Source organism: Egretta garzetta, unplaced genomic scaffold (assembly GCF_000687185.1).
Source record: "Egretta garzetta isolate BGI_Z169 unplaced genomic scaffold, ASM68718v1 scaffold5, whole genome shotgun sequence".
In the NCBI taxonomy this organism is placed as follows: domain Eukaryota; kingdom Metazoa; phylum Chordata; class Aves; order Pelecaniformes; family Ardeidae; genus Egretta; species Egretta garzetta.
In genome coordinates, this window is record NW_009259707.1 from 69,782 (window position 1) to 95,770 (window position 25,989).

General features: G+C 37.4%; 1 protein-coding gene across 2 annotated transcripts in view; it reads left to right on the forward strand.

The window, feature by feature from the left end:
* Window positions 1–1,603: 1,603 nt before the first annotated feature.
* TMCO3 (transmembrane and coiled-coil domains 3) overlaps window positions 1,604–25,989 on the forward strand; it is a 33,179-nt gene continuing 8,793 nt past the window's right edge. The window contains exons 1-10 of one of the 2 annotated variants that reach the window (XM_009638910.2): window positions 1,604–2,222; window positions 2,312–2,854; window positions 7,363–7,542; window positions 11,237–11,428; window positions 12,234–12,362; window positions 14,245–14,337; window positions 15,520–15,706; window positions 16,635–16,752; window positions 17,048–17,243; window positions 23,856–24,006. In XM_009638910.2, the coding sequence (XP_009637205.1) occupies window positions 2,408–2,854; window positions 7,363–7,542; window positions 11,237–11,428; window positions 12,234–12,362; window positions 14,245–14,337; window positions 15,520–15,706; window positions 16,635–16,752; window positions 17,048–17,243; window positions 23,856–24,006 (1,693 nt within the window). In that variant the 5' untranslated portion in view covers window positions 1,604–2,222; window positions 2,312–2,407. The remainder of the gene's footprint in view (window positions 2,223–2,311; window positions 2,855–7,362; window positions 7,543–11,236; window positions 11,429–12,233; window positions 12,363–14,244; window positions 14,338–15,519; window positions 15,707–16,634; window positions 16,753–17,047; window positions 17,244–23,855; window positions 24,007–25,989) is intronic. The other variant, XR_004842021.1, reaches the window with a different exon arrangement.

A 25,989-nucleotide genomic window follows, 5' to 3' on the forward strand; every position in this document is an offset into this window, starting at 1 on the left:
CGGAGGGACCCGCGAGCTGCTGGGCAGAGGGGGTCGGGGTCTGCGCTGGGGGCAGGGTCTGATGTCAGCCTGGTGGAATCCGGTCCTACGGGATCGCCGTCAGGAAGGAAAAATCGGGAAGATGGGCTGCAATCCATCGGAAAACACCGTGCTGGAGAAGGGCTCCAAGCCACAGGAGTTCCCTCTAATTTGATAGTTACTGGTGCGTGGGGGGGGAGTGTGTGTGGGGTTTTCTGGGGTTTTGGTTTGGTTTTGGTTTTTTTTTTTTTCCCCCCTCCTTCTTTGCACTCCGAAGCACATCACACGTTTTTATTTGTGATGTCATCACTCCCTTAAGAGCTCTCGAGCACCACCCCAGGTGCCACTTTTCTAGTTTTTGTTAGCCAAGTAAAAAAAAAAAAAAAAAAAAAAACAAAAAAACCCCACCAAAAAAACCCTGTTACTGAAACAAACCCGTACTGCATCTGAACCACAGTGGAGCAATGGGCAAACTTACTGGTATAAATCTCTGCTCAGAATTTAGTTTTGTGGTTTGGTGTACCACGTAAGACACGCAGTAGAGTGTCTTACTTGCTTCCCTGCGAACTGGAGCTCGAATACACACTGGGCGTTTTCTTCTCTTGCAGGAATAGGTTGTAATATATTCAGCAAAATCTCTCCCCCCAAACATGTTAAACAGGAAGACTATTACTTTGTATACATGAGGAAATATTTTCTTAAATATCGCTATACAATTTTGCCAGGTGGTGGGGATTGTTATTATTTCCCCTATTTCTTAAAAACAGTAAATCCTATAGCTTTAATAAAGTTCTGAAATATTTCTACTTTATTATTTTATTGAAGCTAGAGTGATGTAGGCATGCTTTTGCTACTTTAATTACACTTTCAGTTCCTAATTTTAAATGTTTTAGCTCTTCATGTTGTTAAACCCTAGCCCGTAGTCAACTATTGATAGTTAACTACTTTGGCTTGTATTTCATGCATTGAAAAGAAATGAACCAACCCACAGACAGGCTTTCTCAGTTCTCTGAAACAGAGGGCACTTTAAAAACCAAGGTGTAGTGCATGGCTGTGTGTGCCATCTTCCCTTCCCATTCTATATATGTGGCGATGGCTGGCTTGGATACTTGTTATTGCGGCTGCTACTGCACTATGGGGAAAGAAGATTCTCTCTTAGGCAGGCTGCTTCCAGATGACTATGTCCATATGTTCATTCCTGATTAAGGCTGTTGGCCCAGAGATGAAGACTATAGCTAAAGTTTTAGGCGAATACCTGCTCTAATTGATGATCTACTAACACGCAGTGTGTGTTGTGTTTTTAGGATGCCGTGCTTCAGTGTTGAATGTATGTTTTGTACGCACATTTATACATTGTTATGTATTTGTAGTGTGTGGGTTTTTCTGTTTGTTTGGGGTTTTTTTTAAAGAAAATATAACCTTGTTATTTTACAATAATGCCAGTATTTTCCTGTAGGATCTGGGGGAAGGAAATTGGTTCTTAGTTTTGAAATTCTGTCCTGCTTGGTGTTAAAAGCAAATATAGCAGTTTAAATATAGATCTTCAAGTAGCATGTGGGAAATGAATTTATGAATGAATTGATTTTACTTTTAGTGTTTTTATAACTCTATGTTAAAATAGTTAGGATCAATAGTTAGCTTGGAAGTTAAATGCCTCAAAGCAATGCAGCCTTTCAGGTGAAGGTCTTTGAGCTGAATTAATAGTGCTCAGAGATCCAGGAATTTTTGCTGTTACTTCTTTACTGTGGAAATGTTTCTTTCACAAGTGTGATTTTATAATGCAATCTGTTTCAGTTAAGCTTTTTTTCCCATTATGTTTTGTGTAGTTGAGTGTGTTAGTTATACAGCCTCAGAAGCATTAAGAAATTATGATACAGTTTTTTAGGATAGGTTTGAAAAAATTCAAGAGGTTTACTGGTAGATGAGAAGAATGACTTCTGGTGCCAGGTCGAAGTACAGCCTATGGCATCGTGGTTTAATATTTTTAATGGCTTTTCTCTCATCTAAGAAGCAGCACAGATGACTGCCGTGTGGTATGACTAAGCTTTCCATTCAGTGTTTTTAAAACAAGATGATCTCTAGAAAGGACTCAAGGGGAAAACAAAAATCTGTCAACGTTGGGCTGTTTCTTCGTTTTCATAACTGTTGACTGAAGGAGACCATATACATTCAGTTAAAGAGCATAGTGTAGGATGCAGTCTGAGGTTTGTTTTCTACATTTGTTTGACCTAATGGCATTGGGTCACTATCATGTGATTATCATGTCTGACAACTGATTGGTACTGTCTTGCAGCATGGTATGCGTACTGGAGATGCAGAAACCATGTAGCAGAAAGCTTTGAGCAGTTGTGGATTATCAGTTTCTCCCAACAGCAATAAAAAGCGAAGCATGAAGGCGACTGGATTTATTTCCCTATGGACGTTGGTTTCGCTGCCTTGTGGCCAGTTAGCAAATCCCGCAGAACGTGAAGATGTAGTAAAGCATGCGATAAAGCTACACCGTGGGAAAGGAGCTGTTATCACTCAGAGAAAGCAGTGGGTGTTGGAGAACTGCAGAAAACTATCTGGTCTTCTTCGCCAAAAGAACGTTGTTCTCAACAAACTAAAAAATGCTATAAGAGCAGTTGAGAAGGATGCAGGACTGTCAGATGAAGAGAAGCTTTTTCAGGTGCATACCTTTGAAATTTTCCAAAAGGAGCTAAATGAAAGTGAAAACTCGGTCTTTCAAGCAATCCATGGCCTCCAGAGAGCTCTACAGGGTGATTACAAAGATGTTGTAAATATGAAAGAAAGCAGTAGACAGAGACTGGAAGCCTTGAGAGAAGCTGCAATTAAGGTTAGTTCTCCATGTTTATTACTAGAGTATTAATATCCTACTTGTGATTTTATTATGGCACGGTTTCAACCTGTTTTAATAAAAAAGTGGATCTGCATGAAACTTGCAATGTTTTACTGTTTAAAATGGATGTTGAATGAAGTATTTGTTCTCATTAGTAAAATTAGAAATAATTCGGGTGTAGAGCTTAAAACTTACTAGCAGTCAATGGTTCTTATTTCAAAACAAAGCTAAGCATAATCATAAGACCTACAGCAAATATTATGGTAAAGGGAAAGGAATACAGGAAGTGAGTCAGTGCACAGTTGCACTAGATAAGCCAGTGGGATTATCAGAGTGGAAATAATGGCATAAATTGGCAAAATGCTAACTGGGTTTTTTCCACTTCAAATGAGAATTGCTCAACCAAAATCTACAATTTAAAGAGAATGAGTTCCTACCTTTTATTTCCACATTCATATAGATGGGGGTAAAATGGACATGCAAAATAGAAGATGACTAGATTTTTAATCTCTGTATGGCACTCCTAGCCTAAGAAGCGCAGGTTTGAAAAACAGTATTTCCAAGAAAGAGCCAGCTGAGATAACTACCAAGAAAACCACAGATGAGTAACAGTTGAGCACAAGTACTTCATGGAAAGTTTTGAGTTCCCGTGTCAATGCAGACCTGTTGGGGTGTGCACAATCTGCCACTGTCTGCTGGACTTGGTAGTGCTCAGACTGTGTACTGAAAGCCTCCCACTGAGGGAAAACTTTGTTTAATTGATTTGGTATTTAAATTGCTCTTTTCCTTGCTCTACCCCTCAACTGCTGGAGGAACATATTAAGAATTTTCTTTGTTTTCTGTCTTCTTTTAGAAGAGGCTGTCCTTGTGCAAGGGATCAAGAGAAGGGGAAAAAAAAAATCGGGATGTAGCATTTGAGCTGGGAAGGGCATTTGTGTAAGAGATGTGCAGATCTTAACGGGTGAAGATGGCAAGATATTGTGTGCAAGAAAGGTGTGCAGTGAATTGTGGCAAGAAAGGCTGGTGGAAGTAGAAGTTAGGGTGCAGACTTGGGAGACTGGAGCTGTCTGTGCAGTGAAAACAAAGACTGAATTACAACAAATTTGGATAGGGAATAGCTTGGATCTAGGTGTGTTCCAATGAAGTGTTCAATATGACTTTGATATTGGCACTTAATGGTAGTGCCAGCCTCTGCTGCATAGAAATGGTAGCAATTGTCATGAAAATTACTTTATTTTCCACCTTTCTTTTTCCTCAGTGCTCTTAAAATAGCAGTGAAGCTATCAAGAATCTTCTTTCTCGTTTACCTAATTCTTGGCAATGTTACTGTAAAATACTGAAGTAATCTATCCTTCAACTTGAGAATGGTGCTTCTTCATTTTTCTCATAAAAGAAGGCCTGTGTGTATAATGATGTGTTTTATCTGTGTGTCCTGCCAAAACTTTATTTCTGCAGAGGTGTAGGCTCTTCTTTATTATCATATAAAGATATGTACTTGAACTAGCAGTCTTTCATACCCTTCCTAATTATGTCATGCACATGATTATTTAAGCAGAATATTTGTTGTTCTAACCTTACAATTGTTATATAAAGTGAAACAAAGGATGGTGGGGAAATGCATGCTAAAAAGATTAAAATTACATAGGATAAATTTTTTTGACTTGTTCTTACTTTAGAAGATGGACATTAGGTCCAGTTTTGTTTCATTTTACTGTCATGATTACTTTGTTGGTGTACTCCTAAGATGTCCTTTCCAATTTTTTTCAAACAGTAATTGAATGGAAAATACAAATGACTGTAGAGGGTGCTTGGATTCTTCCCTTTGTTTTATTTCTGTGAGTTAAAGTATTTGGAAGTCTTTAGTGTTGGGATATGTATGCATGTCTGATGTATTTCTTGCTGGTTCTGCTGCTGGGAAAAGGTATAGAGGAATCATTCATGGTGGGGGGGAGGAAAGAAGAAGCGCTGAAGATGGCTTCTGCCTTCCTTTGCTCCCAGAACCTGTGTGGAGGTTCAAGACAAAGCACCAAAATCCTACCCACTTTCTATCAGCTTCTAGTATCTTGGGTGCCTACTACTCAGACATTGATGGAAAAAACAACTCACAAGTAGTGCAAAGATGCATCCTCTTCTGAACGTGCTTTTTTTCATCCCCAATTTAACAGCAGAGCGTAACAGCAACACTGTGTTCTTAACCAGCATTGCCCCAAAGCCTTACTTAATCTTACTTCCTTTTGCTCATGTGTTTCTAGGCGTTCCAGTCTCCTGTTTAATGTACAGTCCTTATCTGTATTACCTTGCCTAAAAGATTGTTTTGTATGTACCTTATGATCAGGCACCTCCAAGCCCAGCATGAGTTCTGGAACAGTGTCTGTACTTTAATGTGCTTCTGCTTAACACGTAGCCGGCTGGTAGAGATGTAGCCAGTCCTTCTCATGGACACCATTCTCTCTGATTGTCCAGCTCTACTGCTGTGACACTGGCCTGTGGGTGAAAACAGAGGCGTCACTTTAATAGACTACAAAAACCTTTGTCTTCATTAATTAAAGGAACTTACAGTTAAACTCCCCATTTTTCAAAGCTTTTCTACCTTGCTATTGGGGGAAAGCTAACTTCTTGCGAATTAGAGCGTTACTTCGTTTTCTGCAGTTTACCTCTAGCTCTGTTCAGCCTGTTTGTCTTGGCTCACAGAAAGGGCTGGTTGGCTCCCCCCACCCAAAACCTGTTACATTTTTGAAGGGAAAGAATTTAACCCTTATCAATTCCATCTTGTGTTCTAAGTTGTTGCTGACTGAGGAAAGAATCTGCAGCTCATATAGGGGCTGCTTTTTACATCTTTCAAGCGATGTCTGCTAGCAGAGAACAACAGATAGGAAATGTTTTTCCTTGAGGCTGTATGAGAGTGACTGTGTCTCTTGCTTATGTGTTGCATAAGAACTAAAGCAATTGACATTGGGCCAAACACATTAATAGTTACATTTTTCCCAACTCCAGTTATTTTAGGAACTGTGTAATTTTCAGCATGCCAGTGTAACTATGGTAATTCTAAACACCAACAGCGATTCTGTGGTTTCATCACAACTGGAGGTAATCATCTGATTGTCAGGGTTTTAAAAGGGTTAAGCCACAGTTACAGGCTGTACTGAACACACTCTTGTTTTGGCATCAAGGAATTGATGAAATTATGTGCATGTTCTTGCAGGTTTCAAGGGGGAAAATGTCCATCCACAAACATGTGGAGGAAGAGACACTCCAGTTATTTAAGCATAGGAGTTTAGGACCATTTCAGATGCCCAGGCTATCTAAGATAACTATGGGGGGTAGGCAGATAAAACATACAACCTAAGTTTTATCTGATTTCTAACTGTGGTGGGGCATCTAAAATGGAGACAGAAACTTGCATTTTCTGGGAATTCAGTCTGACCTAGAGATTGCTTCCTTTTTTTTTTTTTTTCCCTGGTCTGTATTTTCCCTTGGTAATAATACTGGCTCTCCTAAAGAACAGATGTAGGGTCTCTCTCATCTAAATCTTTAAAAGAATGTACGCATGTAAAGTGAAGTGTCTTATCTTTTTTCCAAAAACTATCAAATTATGCTCTGTCGGTACACAAAGTATTATATTCGGTTATTGTCTCGGTAACCATGTAGAAGGGGCAGCATAAAGTCCACTCTTGACCGGTTATTAAAACTTAATTTTTCAGTTCTCTTTTTGAACCTGAAACATCGTAAGGTTTTCAGGGAAGCTACTGAAATATTTGTACACCATATCAAACGACATCAGCATTTTTTCTTTTCTTACTTCTGAAGCCTAGAAATGAATTTCAGAAGTCATTAGTGCAAGTTCATAAAAGGCCCAAGCTGTAAAGGTGGACAAAGTCAAGTGTTTTATTTCTGATGGGGAAAATGCTTCTCAGAAAACACAAGCAGGAACCTCAGCTAGAGTGCTTGACTGCTCATCTGTACTCTCTCCCAACTGCTTTTATTTTGTTGTAGCTGTTTCCACAGTCGTTGTAATTTTTGAAAACCATAAACAGACCTCTTCCCATGTTTATAAAATGGCTTATCAAATTAAGATTCATTGTGTTTTCCTTCCAGTTTGTTTGTTTGTTGTAGCTAGTAAAGCTATGCTGTCAAGGTTATTGTGCTTCCCTGCTAAAGCACTGAGCTCTAAACTTTACTTGGCTCTGAAATGTTTCCTAGGGTTCCTCAAAGTAATTCCTTTCTTGTATTTTCTGGATCATAACCTTGGGGCAGCTCTACTCTTTAATGGATTAGAAAAGGCGATTAGTGGGTATTTTGTTTGGTTGTTTTCTTTCTTGCCCACTTTCTCCAGTGAAAATTGGCACAAGAGAAAGCAATCTTCAAATACCGTTTTAAAGTCTATATTGCTTTTGCAATTCCACTTGTAAGATGTTTTGTGTCAAAAGAAGTGTACATTTATGTCAAAAGTTTTCCTGCTCGAAGGCCTGGCCAGGATTTTATCTGTGTGTTGTAAAATTCAACAGGAAGAAATGGAATATGTCGAACTCTTAGCAGCAGAAAAACATCAGGTTGAAGCCCTTAAGAACATGCAGCACCAAAATAAAAGCCTGTCAATACTTGATGAAATTCTAGAAGATGTCAGGAAGGCAGCTGATAGATTGGAAGAGGAAATAGAAGAGCATGCCTTTGATGACAACAAATCTGTAAGTGATGTTTTACACTCAGTTTTTTCATTGGTGTGGATTTATTTTTTCAGTTGATATTTGCACTGTAGGGGTATTTCTCTTGCGTTAAATAGTTGTTAGGATTTTGGTGGCTATATTTAGAAAACAAAACAAAAAACATTTGGCTCTCCATTTGATTTTGCTTCCCTTTCAACAGAAGAAAGTATTTAGTGGTAGAATGATTGCTTATTAGGAGTGAGCGAACAGGAATAATTACTCCTTTTTGCTAGTGATTTCTGTGGTTTTGATTTGAAAGTCCTCCCTGCAGCTGCCACTTTGACAGTGACAAGTGTAGTCTATCTCACTGATACAGCCCATGAGAGTTATGACATCTCAGTGGTGGTGGTGGGGACTGTGGTATTTAGACTTTGCAGGATGTGGAGTTACCACGTTAAGCGTAGTCTCCACTTTTCTCTCTTCCATTTTGTTGAGAAAGTTATGGGAGAACAACAATCCTTGCAGTTACCTTTTCCCAGACTGTGAAAACTATCTTATTCAAGGTAAGGACTTGAACTGTGTTTGTGGAGTTGCTTTCTTCGACTTCTGACTTTCTCTGCTTTCCTTACCTTGGCCTGTTTGCGTTGTTCACTGTTTGTGTGTTGCATGATGGACGGTATCCCTCAGGTAAGGCTGGGAGTACATCAGTTTATTATAGTGTCCTGTTGTGCCGTCCTCGGAGACTGACTCTAAATTAGTCCTGCTTGCATAAACGTGGGTTGCAATTTTATTTGGCTTTTGCTCTTGAACGGTTTTTGTTGACTTGCAGGTTGACTTCCGAGGCAAGCATAGCTCTTGAATTCTGCTGAGGAGGAAAACCCATTGCCCTGTAGTAGAGAGCCAGACCATTTTTTGTAGTTGTACTTATATTGAGAGAAAGTGAAAGCAGCTTTTTATTTTGTATACACCAAATCACAGCAATTGTACCCAGTTGGAATCCTACCTAGCAGGATCAACAGCAGGGAAGGGACGAGCTAGCTGGAGTGCCCTCTCCTGTTCCGCTGGGGTATGACGGCACGTTTTAGAGAGACGGGGAAGGAGGTTTCTTCTGCTGCACCTGTTGAGTGGCAGAATGCCAAAGCATCTTTTTTTCTCCAGTGTACCTCTTTGCTTTTCTGCTTTTTTCTCACTATTCGTGAAAGAAAAGGAATTGTGAAGTGCCACCTGAAAGGCTATTTAACATCTTCATCTTTGCAAAAAACATCTAGTGTTTTTTCTCTTAAGCTAGAATAGTGGAATGTTAGAACAAAGAAGCTCTAATAGAATCATCAGTAATCTGATATAGATACCAAATCTTCTATTAAAATGCAATCAAATAGAGAAGTGTAGTAGGTAAAAATGAAAAAAAAAAAAGAATCAGAACTAACCTACTTAATAGAAGACAAGTATTTGCATACTGTATTCTGTTATGTATTAACCTACTTTCAGGAATTGCTGTTTTAGGAAATAAAATCCTGAAAGTAACTGTTTTCTCTTATTATGTCCTCAAATTTATTAGTATTTAAAAACTCATCTGAACCAGTGACATCTACTCTTGCTCTTCTAGTGTAGTCTGTCTTTTGTGGCTTCCCTTTTCTTTTGTAAAAGTAAAAATGCACCATAATATCTACACAACATATGATTTCATATATATTACACAAAAAAAACCCCAGACTGTTCTTTATAATGTCTTGATTTTATAAACATCTTCCCTTTTTTCCTAATGTTGTTTCTGACCTAGCCTGTGAACTCCACTAGATGAGGAAAGTGTTTATCCCATTGCATTGCTTTTATATGATCTTTGATACATTTTTAATTTTGATGCAGAGAAGTTTGGTTAGATTCCAGACACATAAGCTACCAAGTACAAAGGCACATATAACAAAATCTATATGAATTTGGAGTTACAGAGCTTCAAAGTAGGTGCTTCACTGCTGATGTGTTTTATAAGATAATTTTGCTTAGTTAACACTATCGCTGATGTCATAACATTAAATTCCCAAGAAGATACTAGAACAGATGTTGGCTTATTAGCATTTTGGTTTTTAGGCAAAGTAATAGTCATCTGCAAGATGAGGACAGTGCACTGAACAGTGAACTAATTCCAATTGTGAAAGTCAGTGTAAAGTATGTTTTATATTGCAGAGCCAACATTTAACTGTAAGCTCTGTTTCAGTATTCCTGGAGTAGCAACGAGGGTATGGGAGGAGGGGGTCAGAGGCAAAGATGACAGAAAAATGGTAGGATTGGACACTTATTGTGTGTTCTGATTAGAAACAGTTCTTCGTGTTTGCTGACTGTAGGGAAGCCTTTCTTCTTTGCTCCAATACTGTGAGAATAGTTTGCATGTATGTGGCATGCAGCTGCTCCTGCTTTCTCCCATCGTCTGAAAACATGGTTTGGTCTCTTAGGCTTGGCAATGGACACCTCATTCTGGAATGTAAAATAGCCTGGTAAGTGGGGAGCTTAGGGAAGTAAAGGCAAAATGTGTATAAAAAAACAGGGTTTGGGCAAAAAAGGGTCAAAATTCAATGTTCATAATGCATAAAAAGAAAATGGTCATCAGCCTCTCACTCCAACAGCTAAAAATGCTGATGTTTGATGCAGCTATTTTGTGCTTCTAAATAAGTCTGCAAACTTCATAATTTGTTTCAAATTCCTTTTTTCCCTTCTAATTCTTAGTGACTTCCAATTCTTTAGAGGCCCATCATATTGCATGACGTACAAAAACAGGGGAAGAGGTCATTCCCATGATAAAAATTTTTGTTTCATTATACACACGTGCACAAATGTAAGGAGTGGAAGAAAACAATAAAAGTTGCGGGTTAAATATTGAAAATGCAGTATTTGTCTGAACAGTTTGGGGGAATGTGCTGGGGAAACGGCAAAGAAAAATGGGAGGCTGTTTAATAGATGGCTTATGTGAATGCATTTCTTCATTAAATTGGGAAGTTGCTTGGGCAAAATATGGCAATCCAGAGAAGGTTAATGTTTTGTAGTCAGTCATTGGAATGACAACAGCCTGCTCTCTTTACTGGATTCTAAAAGGAGTAACAACCGTAACTGTTTCTGAGTATTGGTAGAATCTATGTTATTTAACATACAGTGAATAACGAAATCATCCTAGTATCTTCCACTTTGTAGTTAGAGGCACTGAAGACAGAGCTAGGTGGAAACAGTTCTTATCTTCTCTCCTTCAAATTTATGGGATGATGAATTTTTCATTACTTGGAATGCAGTCATCATTTCAGATTTTTGTGAACTGACTGTTACTTTGTAATCTCTAATTGGTTTTGTTCAAGGGAAAAAAATGTTAGATTTCAATCCAACCTTATGTATTCTAAATGTGATAAAACTTTTTTTAAAACAAATATTTTGGATTAGATGCAACTGAAAATACTGAATTGGCATTTTACAGTGGTGAAACCCTGTCTCTATATTTTTTTGTTTGCGCAATTTGGCTAAAGAGGTCTGGAAACCCCCTCGTTTTTAAAATGAAAGCAAATTATAGCCTTTTCCATTATGGACATCAAGTTTTGATAAAGAGACTGAAAGACTTCTTTAAGTCTGCAGTATTTTTAGTCAGTGTCAACAAATTCTGGAGCAACTTCAAGCACAGCTAGTAGTCTTTCCCTTTTTACTGTATGCTTCATTGACACACAGACACTTTTTTTTTTTTGCTTTCTTTTTCTTACAGGTGAGAGGTGTAAACTTTGAAGCGGTTTTAAGAGTGGAAGAAGATGAAGACAACTCCAAAAGAAATGCTTCAAAAAGAGAAGTCGAGGATGACTTGGGTCTTAGCATGCTTATTGATTCCCAAAACAATCAGTATATCCTTACCAAGCCCAGAGATTCAACCATTCCTCGTGCTGATCATCATTTCATAAAGGTAATAATTTTTAGACATTCTTGTCATTAGTTTTGGTCAGATTTAGTCCCACTAGTTTGCATGCCAGTACTGCTTGGATTGAATATAGTTTCAGCATTTGTCCCTCTAAATTTGCCCTAGAATTCATGATTCCCCTACCTACTGGTGATCTGGCCAATGTGTCCTCTGCTCCTAGTATAGTCTTCACAAGACTGATTGTGATGCTGCATGAATCTTCTCTGGTTTTATTTGATTTAACTTGCTTCACCTTTGGGGCACTGTCCCTTCTGTCAGACTGCACAGAGTTAAAGCAAGTTACTCCTGTGCCTGATAAGACACTTGCATGTTGTCACTAGAGAGAATTTGTGTCTTGTGATGAAAAAAGGGATGCTGAGAAATACATAGGTAGGGTTTTTTTATTGTATTTGTGCTTCATACAGAATAACTGGATTGGGATTTAAAAACCAAAATCCCCCCAAAGCCCCCAAGAAACCAAAATGCATCTGTTTCACCACTTTGTTTTAATGCAAAGTGTCACACTACCCCAATTCCCCAGGAAACTGTCTACTTCCTATAATGTGTTTTAAAATATTTTAAAAATTGATCAAAAGTCCCCAAAGCTCCCAATTACTTAAGGTAATTCATCTGCTTCACCTGCAAAACTGCAGTGCTTACACCTACAAAAAAGTGTTCAGGTTGGTTTAATGAAGTTGTGTTTTCTTTTGACAGGCAATATTCTATTTATCTTTTGAGAGACAATAGTCTTTAATTTCATCACAAATTTGTGTTCTTTATATTAACACATTTGAAAACCTTACATATATAGGATATTGTGACAATAGGAATGTTATCTTTGCCATGTGGGTGGCTGTGCACAACAATAGGATTGCCAACCATGTTTGGGTATATCATCTGCGGAGTACTCTTAGGACCATCAGGACTAAATAGTATCAAGGTAAGTGTGCAAGTTGCTTCCTGACTGATTCCACTTGTTGAAACCTTTACAAGTAGTTTTAAAAGAATATGGTATCGCCAACCTCAAATGTATTTAAAAAAAAAAAAACAAAAACAAAAAACCAAACAAACATAATCCCCAAACCTGGACCTTTGCAAAATGAGACCTTAAAACTTTGTCGTTGAATCACTTTTGTTTTCAATTTTTTTTCTTCTATATAATCCTGACATAAGCAGTTGTTGAAAGTGAAAGCTGAAGGTTGTGTGTTGCGTGAGGGGGTGTGTGTTTTTTCTTTTTGTTTTTAATCGTAAAGCATCACATTTGAGAACCAAATCATTTAAATTGTATCAAATATTCCGAAACTTGCAAAAAGTCAGTGTTGGCAGTGGAGGAGTGTTTAAAACAAGTAGTTCCCTAAGTAGCATAGCTTGGCTTCCTAGAAGGTTATTTTGTGTCTCTGTAGCTCTTTCATCCATCCTAGTCACCCTAGTTCTGCTCCAGTCCCCTACCCACATTCCTAAAGTCTCTTGAACCTTTTTAGCTTCATCACGTGTACCCTGATTACTAGTTCATGTGAAACCGTGGGCTGTGGTTGGCCAGATATTGCACAGGTTTTGATTAGGGGTCTGGTGCGCATTAACAGATTGTTTAGCCAGCAGGCAAAACAGAAGACATGTTAAGGTTGCGTGGTGATGTCTGGTTGAGTTACACATTTCTGTTATATTGATATCCACGTAACTGCTTGGAACTTGCTGTCTTTGCAACATCTGCTCTTATGTGGACTGTTGTTGAAAATGACTCTGGGGCTCAAAGTTAAGTAGGGATGAGTAGAAATCGTATGATTTTGTCAATCTCTTATTGGAAGAGAAGGCTACAAATACTACACTTCCAAACTTTCATATTCTAAACCAGAGATTATATAATAAACTTTGTGTCATACATAACTTCTGGGTTGAGAAGGTCTGGAAAGCTTGACCACTTAGACTGAGAAACAGGTCTGTAAGCTTGGTATTAGACAGAGATTCAGTGAATTTTCAGAGACTTATGCTGAGGAAGATGATGTGGTCAGAACAGACATAAGAGAGGTTTCTTTAGGACAGTTTCTTAGTGAGCTGGCTGTTTCTTGTGGAGCTGTGATTAAACATTATTTATATGGATAACATTCCTGTTGACTGGGTCTCTTGTGTATACTCTCCTTTTGCCTCTTTTGTATTTCATAAAAAAAGTTGAATGTTGTAGGAACTCAGGAGGCAGGCAGATTCTAACCTGGCAGGGAAAGTAGTTTCCATCTCCACTTCTCTGTGACTGATGATAGACTTTGTCCTCTTCTGCTCTGGACTCTAAATACATAGAAATGAAATGTTAGGGTTTTCTGCTGTGATGAAGATGATCACCACTTTTCTTGCTGTAGCATCCTTCTCTGAAGTAGAAAGGCTGGTAGTTGTACTGGTCTGAGAGATGGATGCATGGTGTCTATAGGATAGAGAGCAGAACAGCAACTACAGTCTAGCAGAATGGTCATACCAACAGACCAATAAAATAACTAGCCAGAAGTAACTTCTGGAATGCAAGCCTTGGGGGTTTAATAGCATATGCATGAAATGTAACCTATTTATTTTCAACAAGCCAGCAAGCTTACCTAGATCAACACACATATGCGTTTTGGGTGACCAGCACTATCCAACCAAATTATCTAGTAGCAGCCAGGTGATGAGAAAAATGTTTGAACCCTAAAGATGCTGAGGGAACTTCTGATGTCATATGACCAGCAACGAACTACCTATGGAAACATGATGAGAAACTATTTGTTGTGTAAGCGGACTTATAATTTGTATTATAAGTATGCTGCTGTGCACTGATTTTTATTTTATTTCTTTTAAAGTCTATTGTACAGGTGGAGACGTTAGGAGAGTTTGGTGTATTCTTCACTCTCTTTCTAGTTGGTCTGGAATTTTCTCCTGAAAGATTAAGAAAGGTATTTTTGTATAATACCTCTACATTACAGGATTTAATTGCTGATGTTCAAGCTATCAGTTATATTTGATTTTTACATTTTCCCTATAATACACTGGCATAACTGTACATTTTTGAAAAGACAAATATGACATTTGCTTCTCTTTAACTCTTTGGAAAGAACGCAATGCTTTATTTGTTCGGTGTCTCAAAAAAAAATTTGCTATTCCTCTTCATTTTAGTAAAGCAGTGATTACTAGAAAAATTTCACACAATTTATGGCAATCCATTTCTGCTGTATTTTAATATGCAGTAACGTGCAGTTGCTGTTACGGAGTGTCTGGTCATGTTTGCCAGTCCTATTATAAAAAAAAATAAATCCGTTTGTTAAGTAAGTGCTGCATACTGAATTGATGATACATGCTGTACTGGCTAATAAACTGATTCTGCAAGTACGTTAGCACAATCTGGAATATTACATGATGTGGCCTTCAGGATTCAGCAAAAAAGTACAAGTTTTCTTTTGGTCTTAATTAAAAAAAAAAAGTTATAAACCAGCTAGAATTTTAATAGTGGAAAATACTGCTGCAAAATATATAAAGACTCTATGTATGTAAAGAATTGTTTTGTCCTGAACTGATGGTTGTGAGTTCCTGAGACTTTATAAAAGCTTTAATTGAAAGGTGTTAAAATTTATGAGCATTCAGCTTAATCGGATATTTCTAGTTCATCTAAAGTCAAAGATAAAAATCAGTAATTCAAGGGTTCCTAAACTGTAGTATGTCAATTGTTACTGCAGAATTGTGTGCTCAGTAGTATGGAGCGGGCTGCTGGTATTGATGATGGTCTTTGCCACTCCCATTTTTTCCCCACCCTGGAATCACATCAGATAACTGGTCTTCCATTTGATGATTTTAATGTATTACAACCCATACTGGACCTTTGGCCCTGAATTTGTCTGTGAGCTTTGGGAAATTTACCTAATTTGTGTTAATGAGCCTTCTGGCACAGAATATTATCTACTAGGCATAACAACTTCAGAGTTTTAGGACATATAGGATGACAGTCTGTTACTACTGTGGCCTAGCACTGCAGCCCCAAATCCTGCCTCTTTTAACTGCTTATTTGCACTGAAAATCACTGTAACTTACCAGTGAGAAAAGTGTCATCAGACTTCATCATAAGAACTTGTCTTCTTCCCAAGGTATGGAAAATATCTTTGCAAGGACCCTGCTACATGACAGTTCTGATGATTGCCTTTGGTTTACTATGGGGACACTTGCTCCAAATTAGACCAACACAAAGTGTTTTCATTTCCACTTGTTTATCTTTATCAAGCACGCCACTGGTGTCAAGATTTCTTGCAGGTAGTGTTCGAGGAGATAAAGAAGGTAAGTATGATTTTAAATACGGACTACTGTAGTATCTACAATAAAATCTGAAAGAAGTTGAGTTTGTAATATTACGAGAGAAACTAGTTAAAAACCAAAATAAAACCCACTGTTAAGCCTGGTTTACAAGCAGTCATCCTCCTTTAACACTGGTCAGTGTTGTGTATATTCTTGTTAAGAGGTGTACCTGCTATTTACATAGCCAGTCCTCTTTGGAGAAAGACAGTGTAGCCCAATCAGTACTCTCCACACTATGAATGGACTTTACTGAGGGTCTGGAATCTTTTGTGTTTTACTATTGGTCTGTCATCAGGACAGAAAGGCTAACTTAAATAATTCACATCCTTCTTCAGCAAACTAAGAGCAGCTCAGGTAGTCTTTCATAGCTAATAGCTCTTCAAATAAATATTTTCAAGTGCCATATTGCTAGCCTCTCAAAGACTTCTAAATGTTTCTTTTCAAAAGTTTTGCCAGCCTGCTTTCTTCTGCTTAAACCTCCCCCATACATACTGTACTAAAATTCTCTCCGCCCCTTAGAATATTCATATTCTAATGCCTAAATTCAGAGTGTGTATTTTACACATGCTGGCTCTTACATATGTCTGTTATTCTAAGGACTGTATGTTTTCAGTAAAGGAGTTCCAGTAAATGTGTAACTACTGCTTAACTGCTAAGCAAAGTCTATATTTTTATTGTGTAACAGAAGCCTCGTATGAATATTTTATTTATATTTTAATATATCTTTGTATATATTTTAATTTACTTACTGGTGGTGGCAGAAAAAAAACCCCAGAATGCTTTGAACGACTTTACCCCATTGAGAACTATACTTGGCCCCCATTTGATTAAGACGTTTCTAGATTTCTGAGCACTGCAAGCATTCATAGATTCTGATGAACATTTCCATGACTGCTTTGTTGGTGTACAGGGGATATTGACTACAGTAGTGTACTACTGGGCATGCTGGTGATGCAGGATGTGCAGCTTGGTTTATTTATAGCTGTCATGCCTACACTCATTCAAGCTGGAGCGAGCACATATTCCAGGTAAAAAAAAAATTATTGTATGTATTTTCCCCCCACCCTCTTCCAATTAGTATGTAGATTGCAAATATGGATATGAGAGCACTACCATTACATGGAAGTAAATTTTAGGCTGTAAAAGAGATTGCTGGGCACTCAGCAGATTTCGTATTCAACTTGCTTACTAATGTATCTAAATATCTTACTGTAGCTACTCAGTTTTGAACATCTGTGGAATTAGATCTTTTCACTTAAGGGGAACTGGTTGGGAGACATGAGAGCACTTGAAAGAAACGTTTTGTTTGTTCTTCTCTTCCAGCATTTTCAAGGAAATACTGAGAATACTGATACTGATTGGCCAAATTCTCTTTTCTCTGGCTGCTGTTTTTCTTGTATGTCTTGTTATAAAGACTTATCTCATAGGACCATATTATCGCAAGTTGCATGCAGAAAGCAAAGGGAATAAAGAAATCCTCATTCTAGGAATAACTGCATTCATCTTCCTTATGTTAACGGTAATCTTTTAAATTAATAAAACATTTTGATACATGTGGTAGCTTTACTGCATCAGTATCACAAAAGCCATTGTACTCACTGTTATTACATATCCATGTACCTCTAGTTAATTATTTGGTTTTAAAATGTTTTAAAACAAACCCGAAATGCACAGATGATTCATGCAGTAAGAAGACATAAAATGTGAATGTCAGTCAGCTGAACTTCTGCTGGTAACTTTTAGTACAGCCAGTTAAAGAATCATGATTCCAGTTTTAATTTTGGGCTACTTGATATGTTTGAAAATAAATTAGGATGGGTTTTGAGATACTGATTGGTGACATTTGCTCACGATTTTCTTCTCAACAGCAAATTCTCAATGTGGTTTTTATTATAAAATACTTTTTCGGTGGGAGATAAACTGTTTGGAATGAAGTAGAGAAATGCCCCAAGATTCATAGGTTTTGATATCCCTTTTGGGTTTGGTTCATCTTCCTTCTGTTTGTTTCTATCTCACATTTCAGCCCTCCGAAAGTCTCTTCTGCTGAAGAACAGGATGTGACAGTCTCTGATAATGTTGTGGGTTTGAAACTCCATTATCCTGGTGTGAAAAAAAAACCCCCCTTGTGGGTCAAGGTAAAGGCAGTTTAACAAAAGAAAAGCAAAGGCCACATGCGGAAGCAAAAGGAAAACAAAGATTTTATTCTCTACTTCCCGTTAACAGGCGATGTCCGGCTACTTCCTGGGAAGCCAGGCTTCAGTACACGTAGCAGTTGGTCCGGAAGCCAAACTTTGTAAATAATGAATGCCAGTCCCCCCACCTTTCTCTTAGCTTTTATTGCTGAGCCAACATCACATGGTATGGAACATCCCTTTGGTCAGTTTGGGTTAGCTGTCTTGGCTATGTCCCCTCTAAGATCTTCCCCCTGCCCCCCTCACCGGTAGGCTAGGGTTGGACATGTTGGAGAGTCAGCATTGATGCTGAGCCAGCACTGCTCAGCAGTAGCCAGAATGCTGGTGTGTTATCAGTACCTTTCTAGCCACCAAGAGAAAGCACAGCACTGTGAGGGCTGCTATGGGTAAGATGAACTCCATCAGCCAGACTCAATGCACCTGGATGTGCAGATTGTTATGTCTTCTGACAGAAGGTCAAGAAAGAAGTTAGTGAGTGCATAGCTTTACAATTTGTTTATTTCTACTGTATGGGTTAAAAATGCCATCCCTCTAAACAGCTATTCATATTCCAAAGAGGAGTGCCATCTAGTAAGAGAAGGAACAAAACCAGTTTCTCCTTTTTACTTTCTATCAAGCAGACATAACATTTGTAGAACAACTTCAATAGAAACCAACAACATCCAAAGCTGCGTAAAATATTATGGTATCTAGAAGCAGTCTTAGTTTCATTAAAAATATGGCCTACATAGGCCGACCTATCTAAATTTGGCATATTGTACCCAAATCACGTATTGGATGCACAAAGAGTTTGCGTGACTTTACGTAAGATACGTGTGTATACAAACCTGAGGGAGAATAGCTTTGAGTGTGTTGGATTCACACTGCAAAAGAGAATGCTTCTTCAGCATGGGAAATGTTTGTGAAGGAGCAAATACTTTGTGTACTTTAAGTGAAAGCAATTTTCCTTTTAAAGTTGATAAATAATGTATCAAAGGGAACAGTACAAAGGATACTGCATGTAAGCTCAGTAAACCGGTTGAGATGTTTGATGCTCACTGACACCGATACATGCATTATAGTAATACTACAAAAAAAACCCAAAAATAAAAACAAACAAACAACCCCCACCCCCCCAGAAAAAAAACCAGTACTTGGTTGTCCAGCTGAGCAGTTCAACAAACAAATCTTAAATCTTGATTGGTATAGATGCCCTACTATATCAGGAATAAAAACATAGAATGGGGGATGGCAATATCATTTGGAGAAAAAAAAAAAAAGTTGTATGTGTTTGGAAAGGATAAATTAAGGGGTTTGGGTGTCAGGTAGGAAAGCAATTAAACTGTCATGGTTCCTGCAAAGATCTTTCTCCTTTGAAAATCAAGCCTAAATATTGATGGAGTTTGTATAATTATCTGCAAACACAGAATTTTCCATACTCGTGTAATTCTAAAAAAGCTTCTGGATTTGTAGAGGGAGCAATATGAGAGTGTATATTTTAGTGGCCTTAACCAAAGATGACTCTGTGGCTCCATTTAGAAAATTTGAGATACCTTTTTAAACAAAATATTTTAACTCTCTGTCTAGCACGTGAGTTAGTCTGCAGGCCACATCCTTTCCACTACATGACAAAGGGAGTAGGAAAGATCCTGTATTCCTGCTTCATGCATACGGTTACATGCACACAGTTACTTGTTACATGCTTCAGTGTTGACTGGATTTCTGGGATCTACATAAGTTTATCTTGTATTGGGGTTCATCTGTAACACTAGCACATGTAATGCACACTATATAGAAACTTATTTTTTTTGTTTCCTGTGTTGGAAAAGCTCGGATGACTAAACAAGAACTGACATTTCTCTATCAATAAGGGCAAATTCTATATGGGAAAACAAGAGGGGGGGATAGGACAGAAGCCAATAAGCAATTTTGATATAAGGGGTTATGCTGTCAGTTGAGGAACTTTCTGTATGGAAGTGACTTTCGAGCATTTCTGAACTGCTTGGTTCACTTGGAAAACATTGCAGCTCATTAAATCTGAAACAGGATCTTAAATACATCTCTTCTTGATAAACTAACTTAAAGTTAAAGAGACGCAAAAAATCTCAAATATGAGGTATTCTACCAAGTTTTGGAGCTTAAGATGCCTCTTTCTGTATAACTTCAGAAGTAACTGAAATAGCCCCTCCCTTTTTCCTCTCAACTAATTAGGCAGATTGAGGGTGGGGAGGAGGGGGATTGTGTCAAGTGCCAGTCCTATAAAAGTCTGGCTGACTGCAAGACAGTTGTGCATCCTTCAATCATGTACCTTGTCATCAGTAGCAGAGGTTCAGTAGATCGTTATTACACTTTCAGCAACTTCCTTTCAAGCTTTGAGTTAAGCAGATACTGCTTTTTTTTTTTTTTTTTTTTTTTTTTTTTAAATTCGGAAACTATTCTCCCAAATGCAACCTAAAGAGCAAATCTAGCTTATGGTTTCAAAGGTGACCATTTAGGATTGATGGCCAAACCGGTACTTTTAGGTTGAGATATATACCACAGTAAGCTGAAGAACATGTTATAAGTCAGCCAGAGAGTTCTCTGATGTGGTGTTGCTTTTTCATGTTCTGTATATACAGAAAATTTACGAGGAAAATTGTTTCAAACACTGTCCTGGTAATGAATTGCTGTATTTGGTATCTGCAGGACAACAGTGGTCAGTTTTGTTATGTTTTAGAACTAAGTTGCTGAATGCTATTAAGGAATTGGAAAAAAATAAAACCTGACCTGACAAGAAGAATAGTGGTTATATTTCTATGTAACTCTGCATACACACAGGGTGTGGGGGGGAAGTCGCTTCCAGTTTGACTGCATTATGGTTGACCTGGGATGATGGCAGCAAACAGGGAAATTGCCGGCTTGCTTTATATACCAAACAGATGAAAAGAAAAAAAACCAACAAAACCCCCCCCAACTATGTTACAGCAGCACTTTATATATGAAAATGTATGTTCTTTTCCCTGCAGTGTATTAGGAATGTTGTTCCTTGTTTGCCTGGAGTACTTCTCAATGGCTCATAACCTCCTTATGAACTCTTTTTTTATCAATTAAAATGAGAAGATTAAGGTAGAACTGTAATCTCAAATATTCTAGTTAGTTATTTAATAAAATGCAGTTAAGATGGAGGTTTTTGCAAGGCTCACAAAAAATTGTTTCCATTTCCATTAAGGCTTTGCTTCCTTAAAATGCAAACTTAGAATTCACCTCTTTACTCTTGGGCAGATTTAAGTTATTAAAGCCTGAAATTCTAATACATTTATTTTCATCCGGGATTTTTTAAATTTTACTGGCTTATGATATTCATTAAGCTTCTATGATGATTAAAGAGTGGCAATAAGATGCACATTATTAAAGAATATAGGCAAACCAACTGCTGAACAAATAGTTGAAATTCAGCTGCAACATGTTACAGCAGTAATGTTTATTTCTTTATTTATTGCTATGGTAGAACATTTCAACCTAAAAATCCAATAATCTAGTGAAGGCAAAGCAATCCTTGCTGAATTAGAGTAAAATGGAGCCTTTGAAAACAACTGAAAACTAAATTGTACTGGGAAAAACATGTAAATTGACAAAACTTTTCATTTAATTTTGAATGAAAAAGCTTTCTGTAATGTAGGAGTTGAGAAAAGGACAGTGCAGAGCCCAGGGATTAGTAATTGTTAGGGCCCTGTTTGGTAAAGGCAAAACATTAAAAATGATGCAAGCAGAGAGGGAATACAAAACGCAAAATACTTTCCAAGTTTTGCTTAGATAAGAAATTTTGCTTAGAATGCCTTCCTGCCAGTAAAACAAACCCTCTCCAGTCCGTGTGTGCGTGTGCACCCACACATTATATATAATAAACCCTGATGCTACAGATTTAGTTGAGGAAATGTATCTACTTATTGGTAATACTATTGGACAACCAGAGACCAGGATGGGAACAGTAAAAGGAATTTCTATATAAATCTAGATACAAATTCGAAGAACTTATAGAGGAGGGGGGATGGGGTTAAGGAAATAATGTAATATTTGGTTTTTCACTTCACACTTTTCTGTGTGTAGAGTGACCTGATTTTGTAGACCTGAAGTTGTGTAGTACCTAGAGAGTAGACAAGAAATAGCAAAATTTGCCTTTTTATCAACAAGGCCCTTGAGCTCATACTTAGCTTGCCGGAGAGTGAAGGAATGGAATTCAGTTTTTATGTGGTGGGAGCAAACCCAGATGGGCATACAGTTCGCTCCAGTTATGTCTGATGCTTTCTGAACAAGCGTGTTTCTTTCACACTTAAATCGCTCCTTGTTTGCTGAATAGTGTTTCTCGTAATGGCACAGTATCATGCAATTCTGATACAAGAGATGGTAACTCCCTTCTTACATGGTAACCTAACCATGTGCATGTGAACACTTAAAACGTTAGCTATAAAAGTTTTGATCTGGAGCTCTCTTATAGCTGATAACACTTAAGTGGGGGGGGGGGATTATAGCTGAATAGTAAAAATAATTCTAGCTTTATTTATATTGGATCTTAACCATATTCCAGAGGTTGTGACTTTTAAAGCAACTGATGTATGATTGGGAAGAACTTAAATGTTTCCTATTCATAACTGTTTCCTTTATATTATTCATCTTTTGGTGATTTTAAAGCCTTTTATTTACGTTTCCTTCTTCCCTCTTACAATTTCAAATTGTGGTGAAAAGCACTGAAATTCTTTTGTTTTAAAATGAGAGTAACATTATAAAGTTATTTTGTTGGTTTTGTCTGATTAGCAACTATTTGCATTAGTTGACAGAACCAATTTGTTTTCTTAAATGTCTTGCAATAAATTACAGACCGTTAGCACAAATGGAATTATGTGATGAGCATTCAGACCGTAATACTTCAATACACAGAAGTCTGGGGTTTATTTTTAGGTGGCACTTTATGCATAGCCTGGAGACTTGTTTATTGGGTCTTGTGCTCTCCATTAACTTCAAGTCACTTGAGTTTTAGCTTCATGCTTTACAGTGTAACACTGTTCAAGATATCATGAACGTTGTCCGTAAATGTACTATGGTGTATTGTTGCTTAATCTAAATTAGCATGGAAATAAAATCTTCAGTTTTAAATGTTCTATTAATATTAATAGCATTGCCCTTTCTCAGCAAGATGACCGTCTGCAGCAGCATGGTTTTAAAGTAATTCTTTTAAAACATGCTTTATACTAAAAGTACTGCTTGCTTTTTTAATGTTCTGAGCATTGCCTTAAGCAGTTTCTATGGTTTTAGTTCAGTCTCTTTACATGTGTTTCATCTCTTCCTTCTAGTACAGTATTCAAATAATAAAAAAGAATGAAAACAGTCTGAATTCTTTCAAACGGATACATGCTTCATTTCAGCAGTTTACTTCACATGCTCAAATTCATCCCTATTCAGTAAAGCACACAGGCACATTTAAGTCCAATTTACAATAATAAAATGTAATTTATGCCCGGGACTTCTGCTAAATTGAGACTTTTCTCCCAAATTATAAGCTTTGATTTTTATTTTTTCCTCTTGTTTGACAGCTGGAAAGTATGCTGTTCTTACTGCTTTATTTCATAGCCTCAGTGTATTATGCAATCCTGACTCCAAAGCTGTTACGGTCTTTCTCGTTTTTGTGAAATCAGATGCTATCCTTAAGAGTGACACAAAGCATTACAATGTAGATTAAGAAATTTGTTTTTGTGGGGAAGGAGATAACATGGAGGGGAAACTGGTTTTGTGAGTCTTTTGTACAAATACAATACTGCAGAACACTGAAATACGCTGATTTCTGTTTGTTGTTGAACTTGCATAAAGACATAGTAATTTCCTACATTCAGTATAATGTACAGTTTTATAATTTCACTGTGAAATGGTATGTAAAGTCACTCAGGGCCACAGAGTACGGCAATAGATTTTCTGTTATTCCTTGACAGATCACAGAGCTGTTGGATGTTTCAATGGAGCTGGGATGCTTCTTAGCTGGAGCTCTAATCTCTTCTCAGGGTCACATGGTTACTGAGGAGATTATGTCCTGTATTGAACCAATACGTGACTTTCTTGCCATCATTTTCTTTGCATCCATAGGTAACTTCTAAGAAAACTTACTTACAAAATAGTGCTAACCTACCAATGTGGGGAAAGAGGAGAAAAAAAAATGGTGTCTAAACGGTCGTGGGTGCGGTCGGAGCGGGAGAGTGAAGATTTTTTTTTATTATTTTGTTAAGATACTAAAGTGTTAACTGACCACAATATTGGTTTGATTTTGCTAATATTTTTAGAGGCAATATCCATGTCGTACTCTCTATTCTTATTTGTCAATTTTTCATTGTTAATTCTGAATTTGTCCAGGCTATTCAAAACATATAACTAAAAATTCTAAGGTTAAAAGATGGTTTTGGTTTGGGTTTTTTGCCTTTTTTTTTTTTTTTTTTTATTTTTTTTTAAATGTTCTTCTGTCTTCACAGTTGGATATATTTTTACTTTATACTAAAATTGTTTCACTATTTTGAGTCAGTTGGTGGAGTAGATTAAGGTCCTTATGGCTTGGTTTTCTCTAGAAGCAGAATATGATAACTGAAACAGATTTTTTTTTTTTTAATAGCCTCTTGTTTCTTTAGTTAGGAAAATGTGATCTGTGTGTTCTCAACGCAGGGAAAAAATAATTGAACAAGATGTATCTTAGAGACTACCTGAATGCCAACTGAAATGCAGCACTGATGCCTAAGGCCAGGAGAGTAACTCATCATGCTTGTTATCCAGAACAAGTTAACAAGTCAGTCGGTAGCTTAATTTTGAACTGCTACATTCTCTAGTTGTCCATGCATGCCCAGATACGCTTCCTCTAAAGGAGACAGAAACATGTTACTGAAGTGCTGAATGAGGAGGCAGGCCCTGTGAAAGCACTTGCCTCTCCCTATGGATTGTATAGGAGATGCATGTCCTATTTTGGAGGCACTGCAAGGTCTAAAATAGAGGGTTTGAATGTGGCCTTTTGCACAAAACCAACCTCCTTCAAACCATGCTTACTGAAAAATTCTTGCTGTTTGGTGTGTGTCCCCCCCCCAATACCACCCTTAGGTTTTTTTTTCTGGTTTTATTTTAAGTTTTCTATTGTTCTTTTTATCTCCATATATTTATTCAGGTAATAGTGAAGTCTCATCAGGATAATTTTAATACCTTTCCTTGTATACCTGTGCCAGTCTTGATTTTTGTTTTACCCAGCCCATGATAATAATGTGTGCTGATCAATCAGATTGCTTAGTAATAGATAAATTTATTTTAATAGCTTATTTTTTAATAAAGGGAGGAAAGTAACAAGCTACAGTAAAACTCTTGGGCCCATATAACTGACAAGGTTGGATGAGTAATTGCTAAATGCTCACAGGTAAGTTGTTTATGTGTTTCAGTAAAGATAGTGAGGGAGCGGACAGTGTTATCAGGGATACAAAGCATGACAGGTAACAATAAGCCCAAAGTTAATTTTACAGGGGACTGAAAAAAAATAGTGTCCTACACTCTTGTGACTGTATAAATTAAGACTAGAGATGAGACTTTGGTAGAGTACAAGAAAACAGCAAGAACTCAGTTGGCATTCTGGCAGCACTCTGTATAGCCTACCTTATACTGTAAGGAAATTATTTTAGTCATTCTGATACAGAATTTAAAAAACAAAATTCTTTTAAATGGTTGCTACCATTATAATTGCAAGAATGGAAAGAAAAGTGCCAAACAAGTTTGTATGATTTTACAGAAAATTGGGTGTTATTCCTGCCTCAAAAGTTAGCTAAAAATCAGGAAAATTAATTATATTATAGGCCTCTGACAAAATGTGACAATGCTTGCTTGTAAAAAAAAACCCAAACAACAAACAACCAAACACAAACCCAAAACCCTACAAAAAAACCCAAACAAAAACCCCCGACCTCTCTCCCCAAATAAACATTATCCCACCCTTCACCATTTACTTTCAATTCCTTTCAAATTTTGTGGTTAACAGGAAGTTTTCTGGGGTGGCAAGGAGGTAGGGTTTAAAAAGAAGTGATGTGATGTTGCAAAGAAAACCTGAGT